Source organism: Schistocerca piceifrons, chromosome 6 (assembly GCF_021461385.2).
Source record: "Schistocerca piceifrons isolate TAMUIC-IGC-003096 chromosome 6, iqSchPice1.1, whole genome shotgun sequence".
Lineage (NCBI taxonomy): Eukaryota > Metazoa > Arthropoda > Insecta > Orthoptera > Acrididae > Schistocerca > Schistocerca piceifrons.
The window spans coordinates 8,820,624-8,840,702 of record NC_060143.1 but is presented as its reverse complement, the minus strand read 5'-3'; the positions used below and the strand labels follow the sequence as shown (position 1 = coordinate 8,840,702).

General features: G+C 38.8%; 1 protein-coding gene across 9 annotated transcripts in view; it reads right to left on the bottom strand.

The window, feature by feature from the left end:
• Positions 1-20,079, bottom strand: part of LOC124802855 (ATPase family protein 2 homolog) — a 72,982-nt gene that overhangs the window by 40,460 nt on the left and 12,443 nt on the right. For all 9 annotated transcript variants that reach the window (XM_047263883.1, XM_047263880.1, XM_047263878.1 and 6 more), the window contains 2 exons: positions 13,123-13,656; positions 9,145-9,487 (listed from right to left, as the gene is read on the bottom strand). In XM_047263883.1, coding sequence (XP_047119839.1) covers positions 9,145-9,487; positions 13,123-13,656 — 877 coding nt within the window. The remainder of the gene's footprint in view (positions 1-9,144; positions 9,488-13,122; positions 13,657-20,079) is intronic.

Below are 20,079 nucleotides of genomic sequence, written 5' to 3'. Positions count from 1 at the left end.
TAAGGACATCACACACATCCATGCTCAAGGCACGATTCAAACCTGCAAACGTAGCAGCAGCACGGTTCTGGACTGAAGCACCTAGAATCACTTGGGCATGCCTAGCCTGCATAAATATTATTCTACAATAGAAATTTACAGGCCAGATCAACCTACGCAAAGGGTTTTTTATGTTATAGAAAAACACTGTTTCTCTCTCACTTACATTCAGTGGTGTTTTATTGATGACAGATTTATAATAAGAAATATTCTTACAGCTCACCTTCCATTTCATTGTAATTATGGACAAAGCAGTTAGGAAGTTCGTCAGTAATAAATGCTGATAGTTTTCCAAAGTAAGAAACGTGTACATGGTCTGTTAAGCAGTAGTTTCTATTGCAACAATCTACAAAACCATAACATGATGGTGCATTCTCTGTGACATTAGCAAGTACTTAACAGTATTCCATTTTTTTCTTGCATTGCAAGTGAGTGAGAAAAGCACTGCATGCTCATTGCACCCATTCTATTCACCTCATTTAATACTACCAAGGATGAATGTTTCTCTTAGATATGTCATTGGGCACAGCATTTCACAGCATTCAAGGTAATAGATCCCATTTTGCAACAGGCCAATTTTTGTTCTGGAGGTTACCACCCATAGGTAGGCCATATGATGATGTCAATCATACTTAAAACTACTACACACAGAAATGCCATGTAGTGCCACTCAGGTCTCAGTTCCACCGGTGCTTTAAATAACCAAGACAATCTTATCAGTGTGGGTGGTCAACCTGCATAGACACAGCTGCAGATCCACAAGTCTGTGGTGCAAGGAGTGTTATGTTTGCTCATTAAATAGAGACAGGTAGTGAGATCCACTCCCGACAAGGAAGCATTATGCCTGTTGCAATAGCAGAAAAATTAGAGGCCACACTGTAAGTGCGTCAACAAATGCCATTAATCCTAGAGTAGTAGCAAAAAATTCTGCAGTAGAAAATATACTGAGATTAGATACCTTCATAGCTGTTAGCTTTTTCATTCCAGAAACTTACAATTTAATATCTGACGAGACCCAGTTCCAAGCATTAGATGGCTAGCCTAAGTAGTTTACAGTACTATTTAGTCAAGCGACTAAAAATGATTAAACCAATGGAAGCACCAAAATTCCATCTCCCATAAAAGTAACTGTAAAAGGAGAGCAAATTACATGCTCAAGGGCTAAAAGAACCCATTTTGTTGAATCCGTTGGTAACACCTGAAATAGCAATGAAGAAAAGAGATAAATGGCATTCCTGTCAGTGAGATGATTTTAAAATAACTCAGCACTCAGGTGGTAATGAACATTAATCCCATACCACTCAGAAACGTTGCTCACTAACAGGCAGCCAATGACATTTTTCAAATACCTGACTTAGCTAATACATATCTACAGTTTCCACTCGACACAGAATGCATAAAATCACCAACACACCTTTGGAGCTGTACAAATATTAGGTGACTGCTACCTGGTGCAGTGAGCTTTTCAGCTGTAGAACAATAGATGGAACAACAGACACAAGCCTTTCTTCCTCGTGCAAGCTACTTGGAGATGTAATAGTAACCGGCACTACCAAGGAACAGCATTTACAGCTGATAACCTCACTGCTGACTGCCCACAAGCTCCAACAGCATTTACAAAAATTGTATCAACTCTTCAAAATGTTGCAGGCTACTGGGTTGCAAAGCAACATACAAAACTTTCAATTCTTTTGGAAAGAAGTAGAATACTTGGAACACTCTTTGGCAGTAAAGAAATTCACTCGACAGAACACCATTTATCAGCAATGGCTGACTCGCAAATTCCTCATAACCAAAGGATCTCGAATCATTCCTTGACCAAACAAATTACTACACAGTATTCATGCCTAACATCTGCAGCAATCACACACCCACTCACCTAACTTCATAAGAAACGGGTTTCAGAACACTTGCTGATTATATGCAAATTGACATGTTGTTGTTGTTGGTGTCTTCAGTCCAGAGACTGGTTTGATGCAGCTCTCCATGCTACTCTATCCTGTGCAGGCTTCTTCATCTCCCAGTACTTACTGCAACTTACATCCTTCTGAATCTGTTTGGTGTATTCATCTCTTGGTCTCCCTCTACGATTTTTATCCTCCACGCTGCCCTACCAACCTATCCCTTCTTCTAGTCAAGCTATGCCACAAATTTCTCTTCTCTCCAGCAACTGACATATCCTAAATTAAATTAGCTACTATGCTTGGTAGCCAGTCTAACAATTTATTTACTGAACATTCACTTAATACTAGCAACAGACATTTCCCAATACATCATCAGAACCATCCTCTCACACAAGTGCTGAAAAAGTTCAACACTCATGGAAATTCCTGGATGGAGTAATATGTAAAACAATGTAGCAGACCAAAGTGTGGAGCACAAAGACGTGTCACCGGAAACAGCATTCACACAAGCTTTTGAGCCCTTCTCTTTTTCTAGAAAAAGTACACAAATTCATACAAATACAACCACACAGACACCCAACACACATTCCCATGGCCACGGTGTGTATTCTTTCACTAGAAAAGAAGCAAGAAATCAAAAGCTAGTGTGGGTGCTGTTTCATGTTACATGGCTCTGAGCTCCATACATCAGTCGACTACAGGTGAGTGGTTGCCTTTACCTTATTTTAGAACAAAGAAGTTCCTTGCATAGCTGTACGAAAAACATTTTCATTTAGCCACAGATCACAATCCCTTATTGTGATATTTGGGTCTCATTACAAGCTTCTGGAAAACATAGTCCAATGCTTGCAATATTTCATACAGTACTGAGTTTCATTTCTGCCCAACAACCCAGCACCCGGACGCTCATGCATGTGCTGCATTAAATCAACTGTAGGAGTTTTTTTTCCAAATCATAATGGCGAGCTAGAAATCATTATATAAATTCCCAGCTAATACTATTAGTCATACAACCTACATCCAGGATGCCACAATAACTGCAGGTCTGTACAATCTTCATGAAAGCTAGCTTACACTTGTGTTCACATGTGCAAATATCAACACGAGTTCATCCTTCTCGTGGAGGCAAACACTACCAATACAAACAGAAGTGTGATCCTAATAGTCACAGAATGTGAAGAATATCGCATATTTGTAGTGGTTATAAAGAATTCGCTAGGAGGGGTCACACATAAAACAGGTTTACTAGCTAGTCACAAAATCAACAAACATATTTAAAATCTAGCTCAAGCATCAAACATCAGCCCTCGCCCCCCTCAAGTATCCAGTCATGGAAAAGAAAATATGTGTATTTCATTGGATCATTCCTCGACATGAGATGTAGTTGGTGGTTGTGGACACACTCTCAAGCTATTCATACACAATTAATATGCGTTCTACAGTTGGTAAAGCCATATTCAGGACACTAGCTGAAATAGTGGTTACTGACATACTAGTCATGGACAAAGGTCCACAACTTACATCTCATGAATTTGCGACAGGGATGGCAGCTCACATTCTGTGCACTGTTTCCACTTGCAGTCAAACAGCAAGGTGGAACATTTGGAACAGACTTTCAAAAGGCAAATGCACAAGGAATTATTCCACAGTGTAGGCAGAGTTAAACTGTGATTTGTAGTACTACAGGACTGAAAACCCAACTGGATGCACATGTTTCAGCATCATCCAAAGTGGATATCAAGCTCCATAATAACACAGGAGAAAGAGAGAGAGAGAGAGAGAGGTCAGTGGTGTGAGCCCCACAATGAGCAGTCCCAGGTGCAACAGGACCAGATGTACCACCACTATCTGGCAAAATCACCAAATCTATCACCACCAAAATGTCAGCTGTGGCGGCCACCACTGCACGATCTGACCAATATCCCATGCCATGACTGCAAACATCGACATTGTCTATTATTAGATGAGCACCATTGATTCCAACAGTGTACCACCACTGTAAGATGACAGCATAATTGTGCGCTTGGTCAAGGATAACCTGCCAGAGGATGCTAAACCTCCAGTTTCCCCATCTGTCCCTCTGTGCTGCCCTAAGAACACATCTGAAGGATTTGGTCCTTCACATCACTTACAGGGAGGACGGATCTGGTGCCCCAAGTAGGTAATCAAAATTTCAGATTGCCTGCTCTAAAACACGACGACAAGCCACATAAGGAGATCACCACACTTAAACAGATGTTCCACGACAGGCATCATATCATTTGGTGGGTGTAGTGGATTTCGACTAAAGAAATTTACGGGCAAGTAACCACAGATGAATTCTTTTCGCATTACTGTTGCATAGTGCTACTTTCTGTTTATTCATACAGTGACTCCAACATCACTTGCATAATGGGCTTTGTGCTACGTAGAGGGCCAACACTGTGAACTCTACCAATTAGCACTATCTTGCTGTTCTCTATTATGAGCTAACTGCTGTGTGTGTTCCTGTTTTTCATGTGTCTGTATTTTGTTTCAGAGATTGAGCCTCAGTCAGGATATGACAAGTGATACGGGTATAACTTTTGGAAACAGCAGTTAATGGATACATTTTTACTGGTACTCACTAATTACTAAAAATTGTGTTTAATATGGTACTGGAAAATTCTGGATGAAATACAAAAAAAATGGTAGGAGTAAAAGTGATTACTCACTTAATAGTTAAGGCAATGAGTGGTAGAGTGGTACATAAACAATGCTGAATTGTGGTACATAAACAATGCTGAATTCGTAGTTAAGCTTTTGGACAATGTCCTTCACCTGCTGCCTCTCCTTCCCCTAATCATAACCATTGCCGTACCCAACTTGAAAGCTAAAATGTAGGCTTAGTCTATGTTTTACTTTCAGATTACAAGTTCAATCATGTTTACATGATTGTCAGCTGTTCAACATCTCAATTGTGCTATTTTGTTTTTCTAATATAAGAATAGCATAATCCACTTTGAGAGTCTAGTTTAAAAATTATTACTTAAACAGCAGTGTTAATGGGGTGCAGTGGAGGTTATCATATGCTTGCACTGTTACCAAAATCAATGAATATGAACACTTGTTCATTTAGATCACTGTGATATTTTTCTGATTGTTTTCTGTAGGTCCAATCCTGAAAGAGAACCATTATGAATGTAGCATAAGCAAAGGTACAAATTAACACAGAGAAGCAGCTGTTAAAACTAAATCTGTACACAGTAATGACAATTAACTGCCATTGCTCTGCTATACACTATTTGTGCATGCGACCTTGCTGTTGGTGGAGACGCTTGCATGCCTCAACGATACAGATAGCCGTACTAGGTGCAACCACAACGGAGGGGTATCTGTTGAGAGGCCAGGCAAACATGTGGTTCCTGAAGAAGGACAGCAGCCTTTTCAGTAGTTGCCGGGACAACAGTCGGGATGATTGACTGATCTGGCCTTGTAACATTAACCAAAACGGCCTTGCTGTGCTGGTACTGCGAACGGCTGAAAGCAAGGGGAAACTACAGCCGTAATTTTTTCCGAGGGCATGCAGCTTTACTGTATCGTTAACTGATGAAGGTGTCCTCTTGGGTAAAATATTCCAGAGGTAAAATAGTCCCCCATTAGGATCTCCGGGCGGGGACTACTGAAGAGGACGTCGTTATCAGGAGAAAGAAAACTGGCATTCTACGGATCGGAGCGTGGAATGTCAGATCCCTTATTAGGCAGGTAGGTTAGAAAATTTAAAAGGGGAAATGGATAGGTTAAGTTCGGTGGCAGGAGGAACAAGACTTCTGGTCAGGTGAATACAGGGTTATAAATACAAAATCAAAAAGGGGTAATGCAGGAGTAGGTTTAATAATGAATAAAAAAATAGGAGTGCGGGTAACCTACTACAAACAGCATAGTGAATGTATTATAGTGGCCACGACAGACACGAAGCCCACGCCTACTACAGTAGTACAAGTTTATATGCCAACTAGCTCTGCAGATGAAGAAGAAATTCAAGAAATTTATGATGAGATAAAAGAAATTATTCAGGTAGTGAAGGGAGATGAAAATTTAATAGACATGGGTGACTGGAATTCGAGAGTAGGAAAAGGGAGAGAAGGAAACATAGTAGGTGAATATGGATTGGGGGTAGGAAATGAAAGAGGAAGCCGTCTGGTAGAATTTTGCATAGAGCATAACTTAATCATAGCTAACACTTGGTTCAAGAAGCATGAAAGGAGGTTGTATACATTGAAGAAGTCTGGAGATACTAAAAGGTATCAGATAGATTATATAATGGTAAGACAGAGATTTAGGAACCAGGTTTTAAATTGTAAGACATTTCCAGGGGCAGATGTGGACTCTGACCACAATCTATTGATTATGAACTGTAGATGAAAACTGAAGAAATTGCAAAAAGGCGGGAATTTAAGGAGATGGGACCTGGATAAACTGACTAAACAAGAGGTTGTACAGAGTTTCAGGGACAGCATAAGGGAACAATTGACAGGAATGGGGGAAAGAAATACAGTAGAAGAAGAATGGGTAGCTCTGAGGGATGAAGTAGAGAAGGCAGCAGAGGATCAAGTAGGTAAAAAGACGAGGGCTAGTAGAAATCGTTGAGTAACAGAAGAAATATTGAATTTAATTGATGAAAGGAGAAAATATAAAAATGCAGTAAATGAAGCAGGCAAAAAGGAATACAAATGTCTCAAAAATGAGATCGACAGGATGTGCAAAATGGCATAAGCAGGGATGGCTAGAGGACAAATGTAAGGCTGTAGAGGCTTATCTCACTAGCGGTAAGATGGATACTGCCTACAGGAAATTTAAAGAGACCTTTGGAGAAAAGAGGACCACTTGTATGAATATCAAGGGCTCCGATGGAAACCCAGTTCTAAGCAAAGAAGGGAAGGCAGAAAGGTGGAAGGAGTATATAGAGGGTTTATACAAGGGCGATGTACTTGAGGACAATATTATGGAAATGGAAGAGGAAGTAGATAAAGACGAAATGGGAGATAAGATATTGCGTGAAGAGTTTGACAGAGCACTGAAGGACCTGAGTCGAAACAAGGCCCCGGGAATAGACAACATTCCTTTAGAACTACTGACAGCCTTGGGAGAGCCAGTCACGACAAAACTCTACCATCTGGTGAGCAAGATGTATGAGACAGGCGAAATACCCTCAGACTTCAAGAAGAATATAATAATTCCAATCCCAAAGAAAGCAAGTGTTGACAGATGTGAAAATTACCAAACTATCAGTTTAATAAGTCACTGCCGCAAAATACTAACGCGAATTCTTTACAGACGAATGGAAAAACTGGTAGAAGCGGACCTCGAGGAAGATCAGTTTAGATTCTGCAGAAATGTTGGAACACGTGAGGCAATACTAACCTTACGACTTGAAGAAAGATTAAGAAATGGCAAACCTACGTTTCTAGCATTTGTAGACTTAGAGAAAGCTTTTGACAATGTTGATTGGAATACTCTGTTTCAAATTCTAAAGGTGGCAGCAGTAAAATACAGGGAGCGAAAGGCTATTTATAAATTGTAGAGAAACCAGATGGCAGTTGTAAGAGTCGAGGGGCTTGAAAGGGAAGCAGTGGTTGGGAAGGGAGTGAGACAGGGTTGTAGCCTCTCCCCGATGTTATTCAATCTGTATACTGAGCAAGCAGTAAAGGAAAGAAAAGAAAAATTTGGAGTAGGTATTAAAATCCGGGGAGAAGAAATAAAAACTTTGAGGTTCGCCATTGTAATTCTGTCAGAGACAGCAAAAGACTTGGAAGAGCAGTTGAACGGAATGGACAGTGTCTTGAAAGGAGGATATAAGATGAATATCAACAAAAGCAAAACGAGGATAATGGAATGTAGTCGAATTAAGTCAGGTGATGCTGAGGGAATTAGATTAGGAAAAGAGACACTTAAAGTAGTAAAGGAGTTTTGCTATTTGGGGAGCAAAATAACTGATGATGGTTGAAGTAGAGAGGATATAAAATGTTGACTGGCAATGGCAAGGAAATCATTTCTGAAGAAGAGAAATTTGTTAACATCGAGTATAGATCTAAGTGTCAGGAAGTCGTTTCTGAAAGAATTTGTATGGAGTGCAGCCATGTATGGAAGTGAAACATGGACAATAAGTAGTTTGGACAAGAAGAGAATAGAAGCTTTCGAAATGTGGTGCTACAGAAGAATTCTGAAGATTAGGTGGGTCGATCACATAACTAATGAGGAGGCATTGAATAGGATTGGGAAGAAGAGATGTTTGTGGCACAACTTGACTAGAAGAAGGGATCGGTTGGTAGGACATGTCCTGAGGCATCAAGGGATCACAAATTTAGCATTGGAGGGCAGCGTGGAGGATAAAAATCATAGAGGGAGACCAAGAGATGAATACACTAAGCAGATTCAGGAGGATGTAGGTTGCAGTAGGTACTGGGAGATGAAGAAGCTTGCACAGGATAGAGTAGCATGGAGAGCTGCATCAAACCAGTCTCAGGACTGAAGACCACAACAACAACAACAACAACAATCTAAAAGTTATGCAGTAAATTGACTGGGATGCTGTTATTCTGAAAAGAGCTGGCACTTCATCAATGAAATTACATAGATGCTGTTTCTTTTCATTGATCTCTTAGTATTTTCATGCTCACATAGTTATTCATCAAAGAATAATAGTTCTCTGAATGTAGAAGGTGCACAGGCTAGTTTACAATGGAAACTGTTACTTGTCATACAGCTTACAGAAAACAATAACCCTGAATCTAAATAATCAGATTAATTCTACAATGTGTGACTAATGAGATGTAGTCTTAATTTTTATTTGAACTGTTATAGATTCATATTTACCTATTAGTTCATTTTAATTGTCTGATGGGAGCATGTTGAAGACCTTTGCATGTAAATAGAGAGCCCCACCCGGAACGCAAGACACGAGCACAAATTCTACATGTGAGTTATTTTGCATCTTTTATTCTGGCTGCAAAAATAAAGCTTAAAATGGACTCTTATTTAAAGGGACAAATATCATTAAGGAATAAATGTATAGAGTAGTTAGAATTCATACCACAGTGCAGCATAACAACTGCTGTTGTGGTATAGTCTTCCCGTTCATGAATATTTTACAGTGGTATGTGTACAATGTCAGGCCACATTAAGTGCATTTTTCAAAACAGCCTTCTCAAGAATTTACTCTCTGTATAAAAAGGAACTGTACCTCCCTGGGCGACGAAGTGTGGGATCAAGATCATCGGGGTGTCGAGTGGTAGCCAGTACGATGACTCTACTTGCAGCAGAGTGCAGGCTGTCAAGCAACAAGCACAGTGACACGGATCCAGGTCCCCGCTTACGGCAAGTAACATCCACATCATCAATTATAGCAACATGTTGTCCTTGGGCAGATGAAAGAGCCGACAGCTTAGCTTTGGCATCTGATGTCAGCTCAGAGCTGTGTAAGTAAGTAACAGATGCACCACTGGAATTTGCAATTGCTCTTGCTATAAATGATTTTCCTGCACCTGGTGGACCGTGCAGCAAAACTCCTCGTGTAGGTCGCAAACCTAATCAACAAAAAAAAGTAAGAATATCATCTGAATAAGATACAAAAAAGATTAACTGTATTAAAGGTAAAAGTCACTTGTCACTTCTAGCTTCTAAACTGTCAGCTCCTTCCTCAGGGAGGAAAGAGGGATTTACTGGGGAAGACTGGAAAGAAGTGTAAGGACACTCAGAACGAATTTTGTCACCCATACTGTCAATTTTGATACTGATGTGAAATATGTCTTATAACTAATACTCACTTTTAACTGTGTACAAGAGTCCTATATCAAAACAGTCTTGAAGTAACAAAATATAATCAATATTACTCGGCAAAGGAAAGTAAAGACAAAGCAAAGCAAAGTAAAGGCCTGGCAATTGTGGGAATTGGGTACAGTTCAAATTCCAGTTCAGAGTAGTGTGCAGTAACCTGACTGTGGCAACTTGCCGTCAATAAAACTGAATTTCTTAGCGATGTGAAGGAGAAAACACAGTGCAGAAGGAAAAGGTGATGGAACATGCAACTGAAATGATAAAGCTGAGTACTAACGAACCATTAGTGTGTAAATTACAGCAGAAGGAACATGATGGTGAGATGAGTGGAAGTGAAGTATTTACCTCAAATAATATAAAAAAGCAAAGTGCATGCAATAAATATGCCACTGCAAATATGATACATGTGATATTAGGCAGCTCTTTCTGAAGCATTACAAGATAACAACTTCGCGAAACCTTGACAATTTATGACACACAGAATTAGCAAAGAAATTCTGACAAGGGGAGGTCATGGGATCCGGGATAGGAATTGAAGAACAGAACGAATGATGGTTTGCTTTAAGGTTGGTTGGTTGGTTGGGGAGAAGAGGTGTGGTTTAAGGCACCAGCTCCTACATCACCATAAATCCATTCACCCCAGTAGGTCTTCATTAAGGAGGTGGTGTCCTCAGAAAGCAGACAAGATGAGTTTATTTACCACGCATAAAATGGTCTTGGTTTGCAAAACAGTGCAATAGCCTATTGTGTACATGGCCGATAACTCACTTCATCACTTTGGTTATGAAATAGATGGCAACAAGGTAGAATACACCCGATATCCTATTTAATATGCACCAGGCACATGCAAATTTATTTATCATGTTATGATTTATATTTTTCAAAAAATTGGTAACATAAACTGTTCTTGTACCATGAACATTGTATAAAGGACGCTTTGCTACAGTGGCATTATTGTTCAAACTTCCTAGCAGATTAAAAGTGTGTGATAGACTGGGACTTGAACCTGGGACTTTTAACTTTTATGGGAAAATGCTCTACTGGGCTATCCAAGCACCATTCATTACCTACACCTTCACTTCAGCCAGTACCTGTCTCCTAATCTGCAATCTTCACTTGCCCAAGAAAGCCAAATGTCCCAGTTCGAGACACAGTCCGGCACACAGTTTTAATCAGCCAAGAAGCAAATCAGCACACATTCTACTGCAAAGTGAAAATTCACTCTCAAAAAATCACATAGGCTGTGGCTAAGACATTTCTCCACAATGTCCTTTCTTCCAGGAGTGCTAGTCCGGCATGGTATGCAGGAGAATTTCTGCATGTTTGGAAAGGAGGAAGGGAGGTACTGGTAGAAGTGAAGGTGTAGGCCGTGAGTGGTGCTTGGATAACACAGTACAGCACTTACCCACAAGTCCCAGATTTGAATCCCAGTCTGGCACATGCTTTTAATCTGCTAGAAAGTGTCAAATAATGTATGTTCTACTGTAGAGTGAAAATTCATTCAAAATCTGCAATACTGGTTTTTCTACATTAATTTTGCAGCCATAAGTCAGTCTGTAACCTACATTCAATGATCTCCTTCCTTATTCCTGGTCGTATAAACCAATGCATTCCAATGCCAAAAAAAAAAAAATAAAAATTAAATTATCTCACAGCCTGCATTAAACTCAAGACTTCAAGCACAGTGTCTGACACCACAAACACTGAGCTACTTCACCACGCCAAAAACTGGTTTTATTTTAATGGATAATAATTAAATTGATCTGGTCCACTTTCTGAGGGAACATCTCTCCCACAAAGGTCCACCAGGGTGAACAGCTGTAGGGGGAGATAACTGGCACCTTAAGATACATTATCATTCAGTCGGTTCATCGATCCCCAACCCTGAACCACATCCTCCTTGTGCGAAAAAATTGTCATATATCTGTAATTTGTTTTTAAAAGGTGCCAAATATATGAGTTATCATGTACGGATGAGATGACAGAGTTTCAAGAATGACATATAGTGATTGAGAGCTCCACTTGTAAGAACACCAGAGGGTACCCCGTTAACCACACCCCCACCTATTTTTCAGCTGTAAACAAAGCAATGCTGCCACCACAGACAGTTCTTCATTTCACTTTGCTAGGTAATAGCTATGCCCTCTCCCCCCATATCCTTTTTTTTGTTTTTTTAATTGTAGTTGTGTTTGAATCTGTCTAGTACATACAGACAGGCCACTAGCTCAGTTCAGAGATGCAAGAAGAAACTGATCATACCGTTATGAAGAAGCCATCCAAGTAACCACTTGCAGTGTTTTGGAGAAACAATGGAAAACCTAAATCAGGATGAAGCAATGGCAATTAGCAGTCTGCTCCTCCAACAAACTAATCCAGTGTCTTTACCACTATATCACCTCAGCTTATCCAATGTTCTACTTTCATTTTACAGGAACCACTACTTCTTATTTTAATGTATTTTTTCATATAGTTTAGGATCATAGCTAACAACTCACCGACACACACACACACACACACACACACACACACACACACACACACTTGTATGCCCGCTGAATAAATAATGGTGGCACAATGTCAATGTAGCTGTAGAGGTGTGTGTGTGTGTGTGTGTGTGTGTGTGTGTGTGTGTGTGTGTGTGTGTGCGTGCGTGTGTGTGTGTGTGTGTGTCGTGTTTATGTGCCTGTCAATAACTCAGCACCTCTAGTACTCAGCTAGTTGTTACCTTTACTCCTAAATTATTTATATTCTGCTAAAACTTTCCATACTACTCCAAATAGTTTCATCTTTTTAATGTTTTGAACTTCATTCTACAATATCTTCTTCTTTTTAAATTGTAATTTACCTTTTGTAAGGTACTATGTACAATTACTAACTGCAAGTACTTATGTCTTCATTCATTTCTTTTAAGCAGGGAATGGATGAGAATGAAATGTATAAGTTAACTTTCAAAACTGAAAACTGAGCCACATATTTTTCATCTAAACATCACTGTCTTGCCAAATTAATTGCTATTACATTTATTACACAGCTAAATAAGCTCCTAAAGATTTATGAATAGTTTACAAGAGTTAAAAATCAGTTAAAAACTAGGTGCACTAAACTTTGCAGAAAACAGTATGGACGTATGTAAGAGTAACTTAGGAGATACTGAGACAACGTACTGCTATTTCAAACAACCTGGACCTTGTATTTCCTGTGCAATCACACTTCTACTCCTTACATCTGAAAAAACTAATTATTAACATAATGTCTTCATCTTTTCTCATTCTATCGCATTTACTTGCATGAGTCAATGTCAGTTATATGTTGTTGTTGCAGTCTTCAAACTCAATACTGGTCTGACATAGCTAATTACATACACAGACAACAAAAAGAGGCATACCTGCAAATGGCTTAACATCCCCGAATGCTAGGTTCATTAGCTCTGTAATCTCATTTACAATGTCCACCATGCCTCCTACATCGTCCACAGTAATATCCTGTTTGTCATCAGCTGGCAATGCACTTGTCCGCTGAAGAACCCATGAAGTGCTGCTGATCACTGAATAAACTTCAATGTCATTCATAACTTCCACACTTTTCTTCACTTGGCATGACTCCGAAAAGGTTTCCGATTCTTCAATTTTCAGCCTAGAAATATCATCTGCTGCCTCTTCAATGTTTACATCACACATTTTATATGGTTTAATGTCAGTCACTTCAAATGTCAGAGGTCTGCCATAGTGTAAAATTCTTAGCCTGTTTCGTACAGAAATTATGCTGCTATTATATTGGTGATGAATCAGTAGTGAAAGGTCTGAAGAAGTTTCTATGTGAGTCAGTGGCTTGAGCCTAACTTCTTGGGCAGGTAGTGGTTTCACATTCAACTTCCTTACACAAATTTGATCACCAAATTGTCCTCTAAACATTTCCAACCCTGAAAAAAAGACAATGATTATAAACTGACATGCACAAAACAGTATGACATTTAAAAGCACAATTAAAACACATCACTGCAAGAGAAGCTTTTTCAGTGCTACCACAATCTAAGACAAACAGTCATGAAACTCTGTAGGGCAAAAAGTGCAACGTTTTGACAGCTGAAGCAATGCTAGCACTACAATCAGCTAGCCTGTAGTTACAGAAGAATGGCACAACACAAATGGAGGGTTTGGTACTTTTAACGCTGTTACGTCCATATTTTTTAGCCACTAAATATGGTGGTGGATTTTCCAATATGAATAGGAAAATGTAATGAAAGTAATATCCCATCTCCTGTTAATGTCAATACATAACAACAAAAGGTCAGTGCAGTGTAACACATATGTCGAAAATTGTTCAAGACAGGAAGTGAATTGTAACCAGGTATATTTAAGTTCAAAAAGAACTTTTTATGATTATATCTGCATGCTTGGTATGTACTTTCTGATGCTCTGCAATGATTGTGGCTCATTTCCAGATTCCAAACTCATTTTAATACATTAAAAACTAGACAAGATTTTTACATTCTTGGCACTTAGGTGCTATTTCTCCTTATTAATGCCCTTTTCGCCCTGTCCTTGTTTCTGTGCCTTGTGTGTACATATCACGTTTATTTTTCCTGCTTCCCACGTATCAAAACGCACTGGTGAGTGCACTCACAAGCACTGCATCTAGCTACACTTGGTCCACAAGACAATGTTTCTGTAACACCACCATCTGAAGATGAGCCTGCAATGGCTCGGAAACATGTTCATGGTTGAATAAATCATAAAAAAGCAACTGGTTGCATATTTATTACCAGATAAATGCCAGTTTAAATCACAGTCACAGTTTGTCATCCACAACATATATTCTAAAACTGCTTTTCCCTCATCTACTGCACCCCCACCCCCCCACCCCCCAATCTACTCCATCACAACTGCTATTGGCTGATGGATAACTCCTCAACTTACCCAGTGGAGCATTATTAAATGCAGAGTGAACTGTTTTGTCAAGGGATTACCACAGAACCCTCCTTTATGTCTGATAGCTGTAAAAATAATTCTCCAACCCATCTTGGTTTACCTTCTTCATTAACAGATATTTGTCACACATCCTACAGTGAGCTCACTCACCATCAACTGCAGCGAAGAGACATTCATTTGCGAATCATTTTTGCATCTGATTCTACCAGTATAATCTCTAGCACTACTATCTTCAAATTTCCACGATTCAATCCAAGGTTTCATTCTCAATAAAACAGCCAAATTCTCAGAATGACTTGTGATACCATTTTTCAGAGTTACAGGTCCTCTGAAACTGCACAATTAAAAATGTCAAACAGAGAAGGTCTTTTTTCTTTTTTCTTTACAAAAATCTGCAAAGCTGTAAATGATTGCGGGCATAAGACTGCAACATCAAGCACCTCAACAACTCCTACTATTGACTGACAAATTTAGGTGCTAATGTGAAACTGTGTTAACTATCACTCTCATACAACAACACTATGTCTTTCCAAGAAGTTGTATCAAAGCTGCGACTTTCCATTTCACACAAAATATTGCACTTAAACAAATTATTTCTGACAGTCTTCAAAAGATGAGAGTCATACAGGAAATAAATCTTTTCTTTCTCATAAGTCACAAAAGATTTCTCTTCACACACACCCAGATATTACCTCCACTCAATGAAATTTGACCCTTCGTCACACAGCTCTTATCAGTAATACCCATCTCTCTTAACTTATGTACTATTGAAAGTATATCAGCAGGCACACATTCATTACAAAAATGTGATAATGATTGGTGCAAACCATTTATCACTACTATTACAACAGTGTTTGGGATTATGGGGTTCATGTCTCACCAAATTCTTCAAAAACCCAGTCACAACATCCAGTGAATCATCTTATGATAAATCTGACACTAATGTAATATCATACTTATGCAAATTTACAGGTTTTTTAATTTAAGAAAAGCACTTCACCTTCTCTTTCAACAAATAATTTTTTTTCATTAATGCAACATTTTAGTTGTCAATGTAATGGAAGGAAACATTCCACGTGGGAAAAATTATATATAAAAACAAAGATGAGGTGACTTACCGAACAAAAGCGCTGGCAGGTCGATAGACACACAAACAACATTTTAGTTGTACACCTTCCAGATATTTCTGTAAATTTCTAACTGATGGAAGATGAAAATATTCTGATAAATATTTATGTGTAAGTCAACTACAATATAGCATATTCACAGGACACACCTTTATTTTATCATAAAATTGAGCCCAATGTTTGTTCTAACTTTGCTCAAAATAAGACCTCAGGCTTTATTTCTAAGATGCTGACACCCTATGATCTTAATTATTACCTGCCTGATTTAGCCATTTCCTGCAATCAACTTTCTTTTTGCAGTCCTTGGATGGTATATGTACCTTTTAAGCTGTCTGCATCTTTGATGCAAACAAACAATCTTGGCAGCTTTATGTTTCAATTGTTTCTTTATGTTATCAGCTGTTCCATTTAATTATTTCTTCCTCACATGAAATGAGTGGCACACCTTAATCAACTAGTGCAGCCTCTGTATTTGTGCATTTACTGATACACTCAATTCACCTCCATCAGTGGCATCCACAGAGTACAATGCTTTTTGCTTTCTTTGTTCTGGCATAGTGCATCTGTTGGGCAATATGACTGAGGTTGATTTGGAACACCAAACAATGTTGGCACTACATTCCACACTACTTTCTTCTTGCCTGCATTCATGAACTGGCATATCTCAAGACAGAAAGCACAAATGCTAATATTCTGTACAGATACTACAAAAGCTTCTTCATAAGGCCAGCCCTTCTCACATCTACAACTCACTTCTTTTCTTCAAGAGTTACAATAAACGGTTACTCTATTGAGGGAAAAAAAAGCATGCATATTAGACCACAAAACTTTTTACACTATCTGTAATATGTTATAATTATCTACTTATTCATACCCACACAATGTAGTCTCATGCAATCCAGAGCATCTCCTTGCTTTCATGAACATTTTATGCTTTCATGAACATTTTATGCCATGCTAAATTTAACAGTCTTGGCTATTTATACACGAACACAGTAATTACTTGCAACTACATGTTTCCTTATTCGCTTGAATACGTAACCACAAAAATATACCAATATGTAGGCCTATACTTTTTTTATGAAATTGAAGTATGAAACTACGTAAGCCTTTTGAAAAAGTTTTCGACTGCTTGTCTGCAATCAGGAAAATTTCCATACATTTTTATGCATTAGTAACATCATGAAATACTGGTCAAGATTTTGTGGCTCTCATTAAGAGGAGAAGTTCTGGAGACACTAAGAGGAATGGAAATGTTAAAAATTTTCTCACATGCTTGAAAGTATGACTATCCATCCCAAAATGAGCATTTGTTATTCGTAACATTGACTTACTCCCAACATCCTTCGGATTTTTGATTGTAGCTACAATTTATAGTGCCACAAAAAACTCCGAAATACAACCACATTTTGAATGTGCTTCTCCCCTCGATATACAGTACACATACACAATTGTTTTACAGTATGTTGTGTTTATACAAGCCAGTGCCTTGGCAGTGTAGCAATTAGTGAAGGTGCAGAAAATCTGTGGGAGTCTCGTGAATTGTATGTTAGAGCCTGGTGCTAGTGACAGGACTAACTGCTGTAGAAAAAAACGAAACCAGGGAGAAAATCCATAAAGCCAGCCTAATAAAAGTAGGTAGAATGACAAAGGCATCCCAAACTGTTTTCTATTAATGAAACAAAACATTTTAAAGGTGTGTAGGTGACTGAGGATAAATTCACAGTATAGGGGTACCATCTTCAGTTTGGAATCAAAACACCCTGAGTCCCCAGTTCACTCAAAGCTACTGCTTCAATTACGAATTACAATCATTAGCAGTGGTAGCCGACAGACTTTTGTTATAAGGATTCACCCTTGTTCTGCCAACGGCCTTGTCAAAGAGAGCAGAGAAGCAGACAGTTTCAATTCACATTATTTCCATTAGAGACAAATCTGATTGCCCCAATGTGTGGTTTGCACTTCCGTGTCAGAGGTTCGAGACACTATAATTTCCTCAATTCCGCCTGCACAAATTTTTAAAAATACAATTCCCAATAAATCCCTGTAGGTCAGCAGTCCAGTCTTCGTATGATTGATTTGGGCCCTTCTTCCGTTGTCAAAATTCTAACCTGGCCGCAATAAGACATGTTTCTGTTGAAAAATGTTCTTGGAATAAACATTCTAAGCAATTCACGTTCCACTGGATTCAGTAAAGGCTCTAGTTTTTGTATTGTCTGATACAACAACATGGCCTTTTGTCTTCCTGTATCAGAAATATTACAGGTCAAAAAATGTATCTGCAGTCACAGGCACTAGGTGTCCCACTCTTCGTGTTGTTTATTAAATGGTGGAAAGTCTATAAACACGAGTGGCACAGAAGACATTCCTGCTAAAGTAACTAATGCTTGCACTGACTTTGGTATAGCTGTTGTTACCCTGCTGATATCCATGCATATTTTTTGTTAGGAGTTGTTGTAAGTGTTCCATGGTTGAAAAACCTGCACTTTCATCTAATTACAAAATTGTTGAAAGTCCAGTTTGCATGTCACAGGTCCCGTGCCACTGCAACTTTTATACAAGTAAACTACTCACGTTACTTATGGAGTTTATCCACAACAAGCAATTGCATACCAGATACTACCATAACAAGAGATATACTGTACATACAGGATACTGTTTAGCAACAGTGCAAGCTATAATAAGTCTGTATTCCTACCAAAGGCCAGCTAAAATTACTACTGACTTCAGTAGGTCATCAAAATACTGCAGAATATCCAGTTTGTGTTTTCATAGATAAATATAACTAAAAATGATAATAAATACAGTAATGAAGAGCTTTGGAGATTATGCAGCTGAGAATTCAAGTTGTCAAAATACATACCTAGCAGCTATCATGTTTGCTACCCACATTAGAGCTTTTTCTTAACATATAATTGTTGTAACCTGTTGTAACCGCGACCAGAACGGTCGCAAAGTGGCCGAGAAAGGGCAGCAGGACCAAAACGAGAGCGGCCCACAAACAAACAAATGAACGGAAAGTATGGACATGAAACAACGACAGACGATGGAGAGAGACCTTACGATGACAACACGCAAGAAGAAATGGAGTGACAGAGACAACCAAATGAATCCAAGACATCCACTAGTAATGAGAACAAAGAATGATAAATACGCTGTCTGTTGTCGAGGCGATGTGTCAAGACTCATGCAACAATAAGACTCACTGGCTGAGCAAGAAGCAGGCGCTTAAATACTCTATCGGGGGCACTGCTATTGGCCGCTGGAACCACATGTTCCACTGTGGCACCCTCACTCCAAATGTGGGCCAGGACGCGTGCGCCACCACACCTTACGGCGCGGGGGTGTAGAGACCTCTAGGGGTCTTCAACATCCATGACATTTGGCGGGGATTCAAATTCCACAGCGCACAGTACCAGACTAATAATGACCTAGGGTTGAAACTGGTAATGCCCAGCAAATCAAATCTTTGCAACTGGAACCAACTTTCTTCCTTGAAGTTTCTATCGTTCCTAAGAACACCCCATTCATTATGAAGAACATTCTAATAATATATGCTCTGATTTCCATCGTAATTTACAGTGATTCCCAATTTACTGCTTCGTGTCTAGTGCCAGATTCTTGATGATCTTCACATCTGAAGCCCATTCTGTAAACTACATAAAGAGCCAAAGTCTACAAGACTTATTTATGGGAACTGTATTATGATTGTATAAATTAGTTCATCTGATACCGAGTTTTATTATTAGCCCCAAAATCCCATTAAGGAACAAATTTACTAGGATATGAGGGTAAGAATTCCACAATTCTTAATGAGAAGTCAGCAAGACATATTACTTCATCACACAATATTTTTATTGTTCACTTTTGTTGAACAGATAATTTATTTACTTTACCTGTATTACTCAAGAACATGCTACAATGGAACAACCTGGAGTGACAGTTTGCAAAATAAGCTTTAACATATCTCTTCAAATCAAAACAGCAAGAGATCCTATTAGCAGCCAAACAACCTGAACTGAATTTCCTGATTAGTCCATTTATGTGTCAATTCTGTTTCAGATTCTTATTCAACTGAACACTTTTACAACAGTGTTTGATATAGCATATGATAATTGGTGCTTATTTCTATTGCCAAAAACTCATTGTACTCATTTGAAATTGTGTAATACATAAAACACAACAACAGTAACAAATAATCAGTTTCCTGTGAACCAATTATAGGTCTCCTCAGCTGTCACCTGGTCTCTGTCTGATGTGGTTGATTAACATTATAGTTTTTGAACA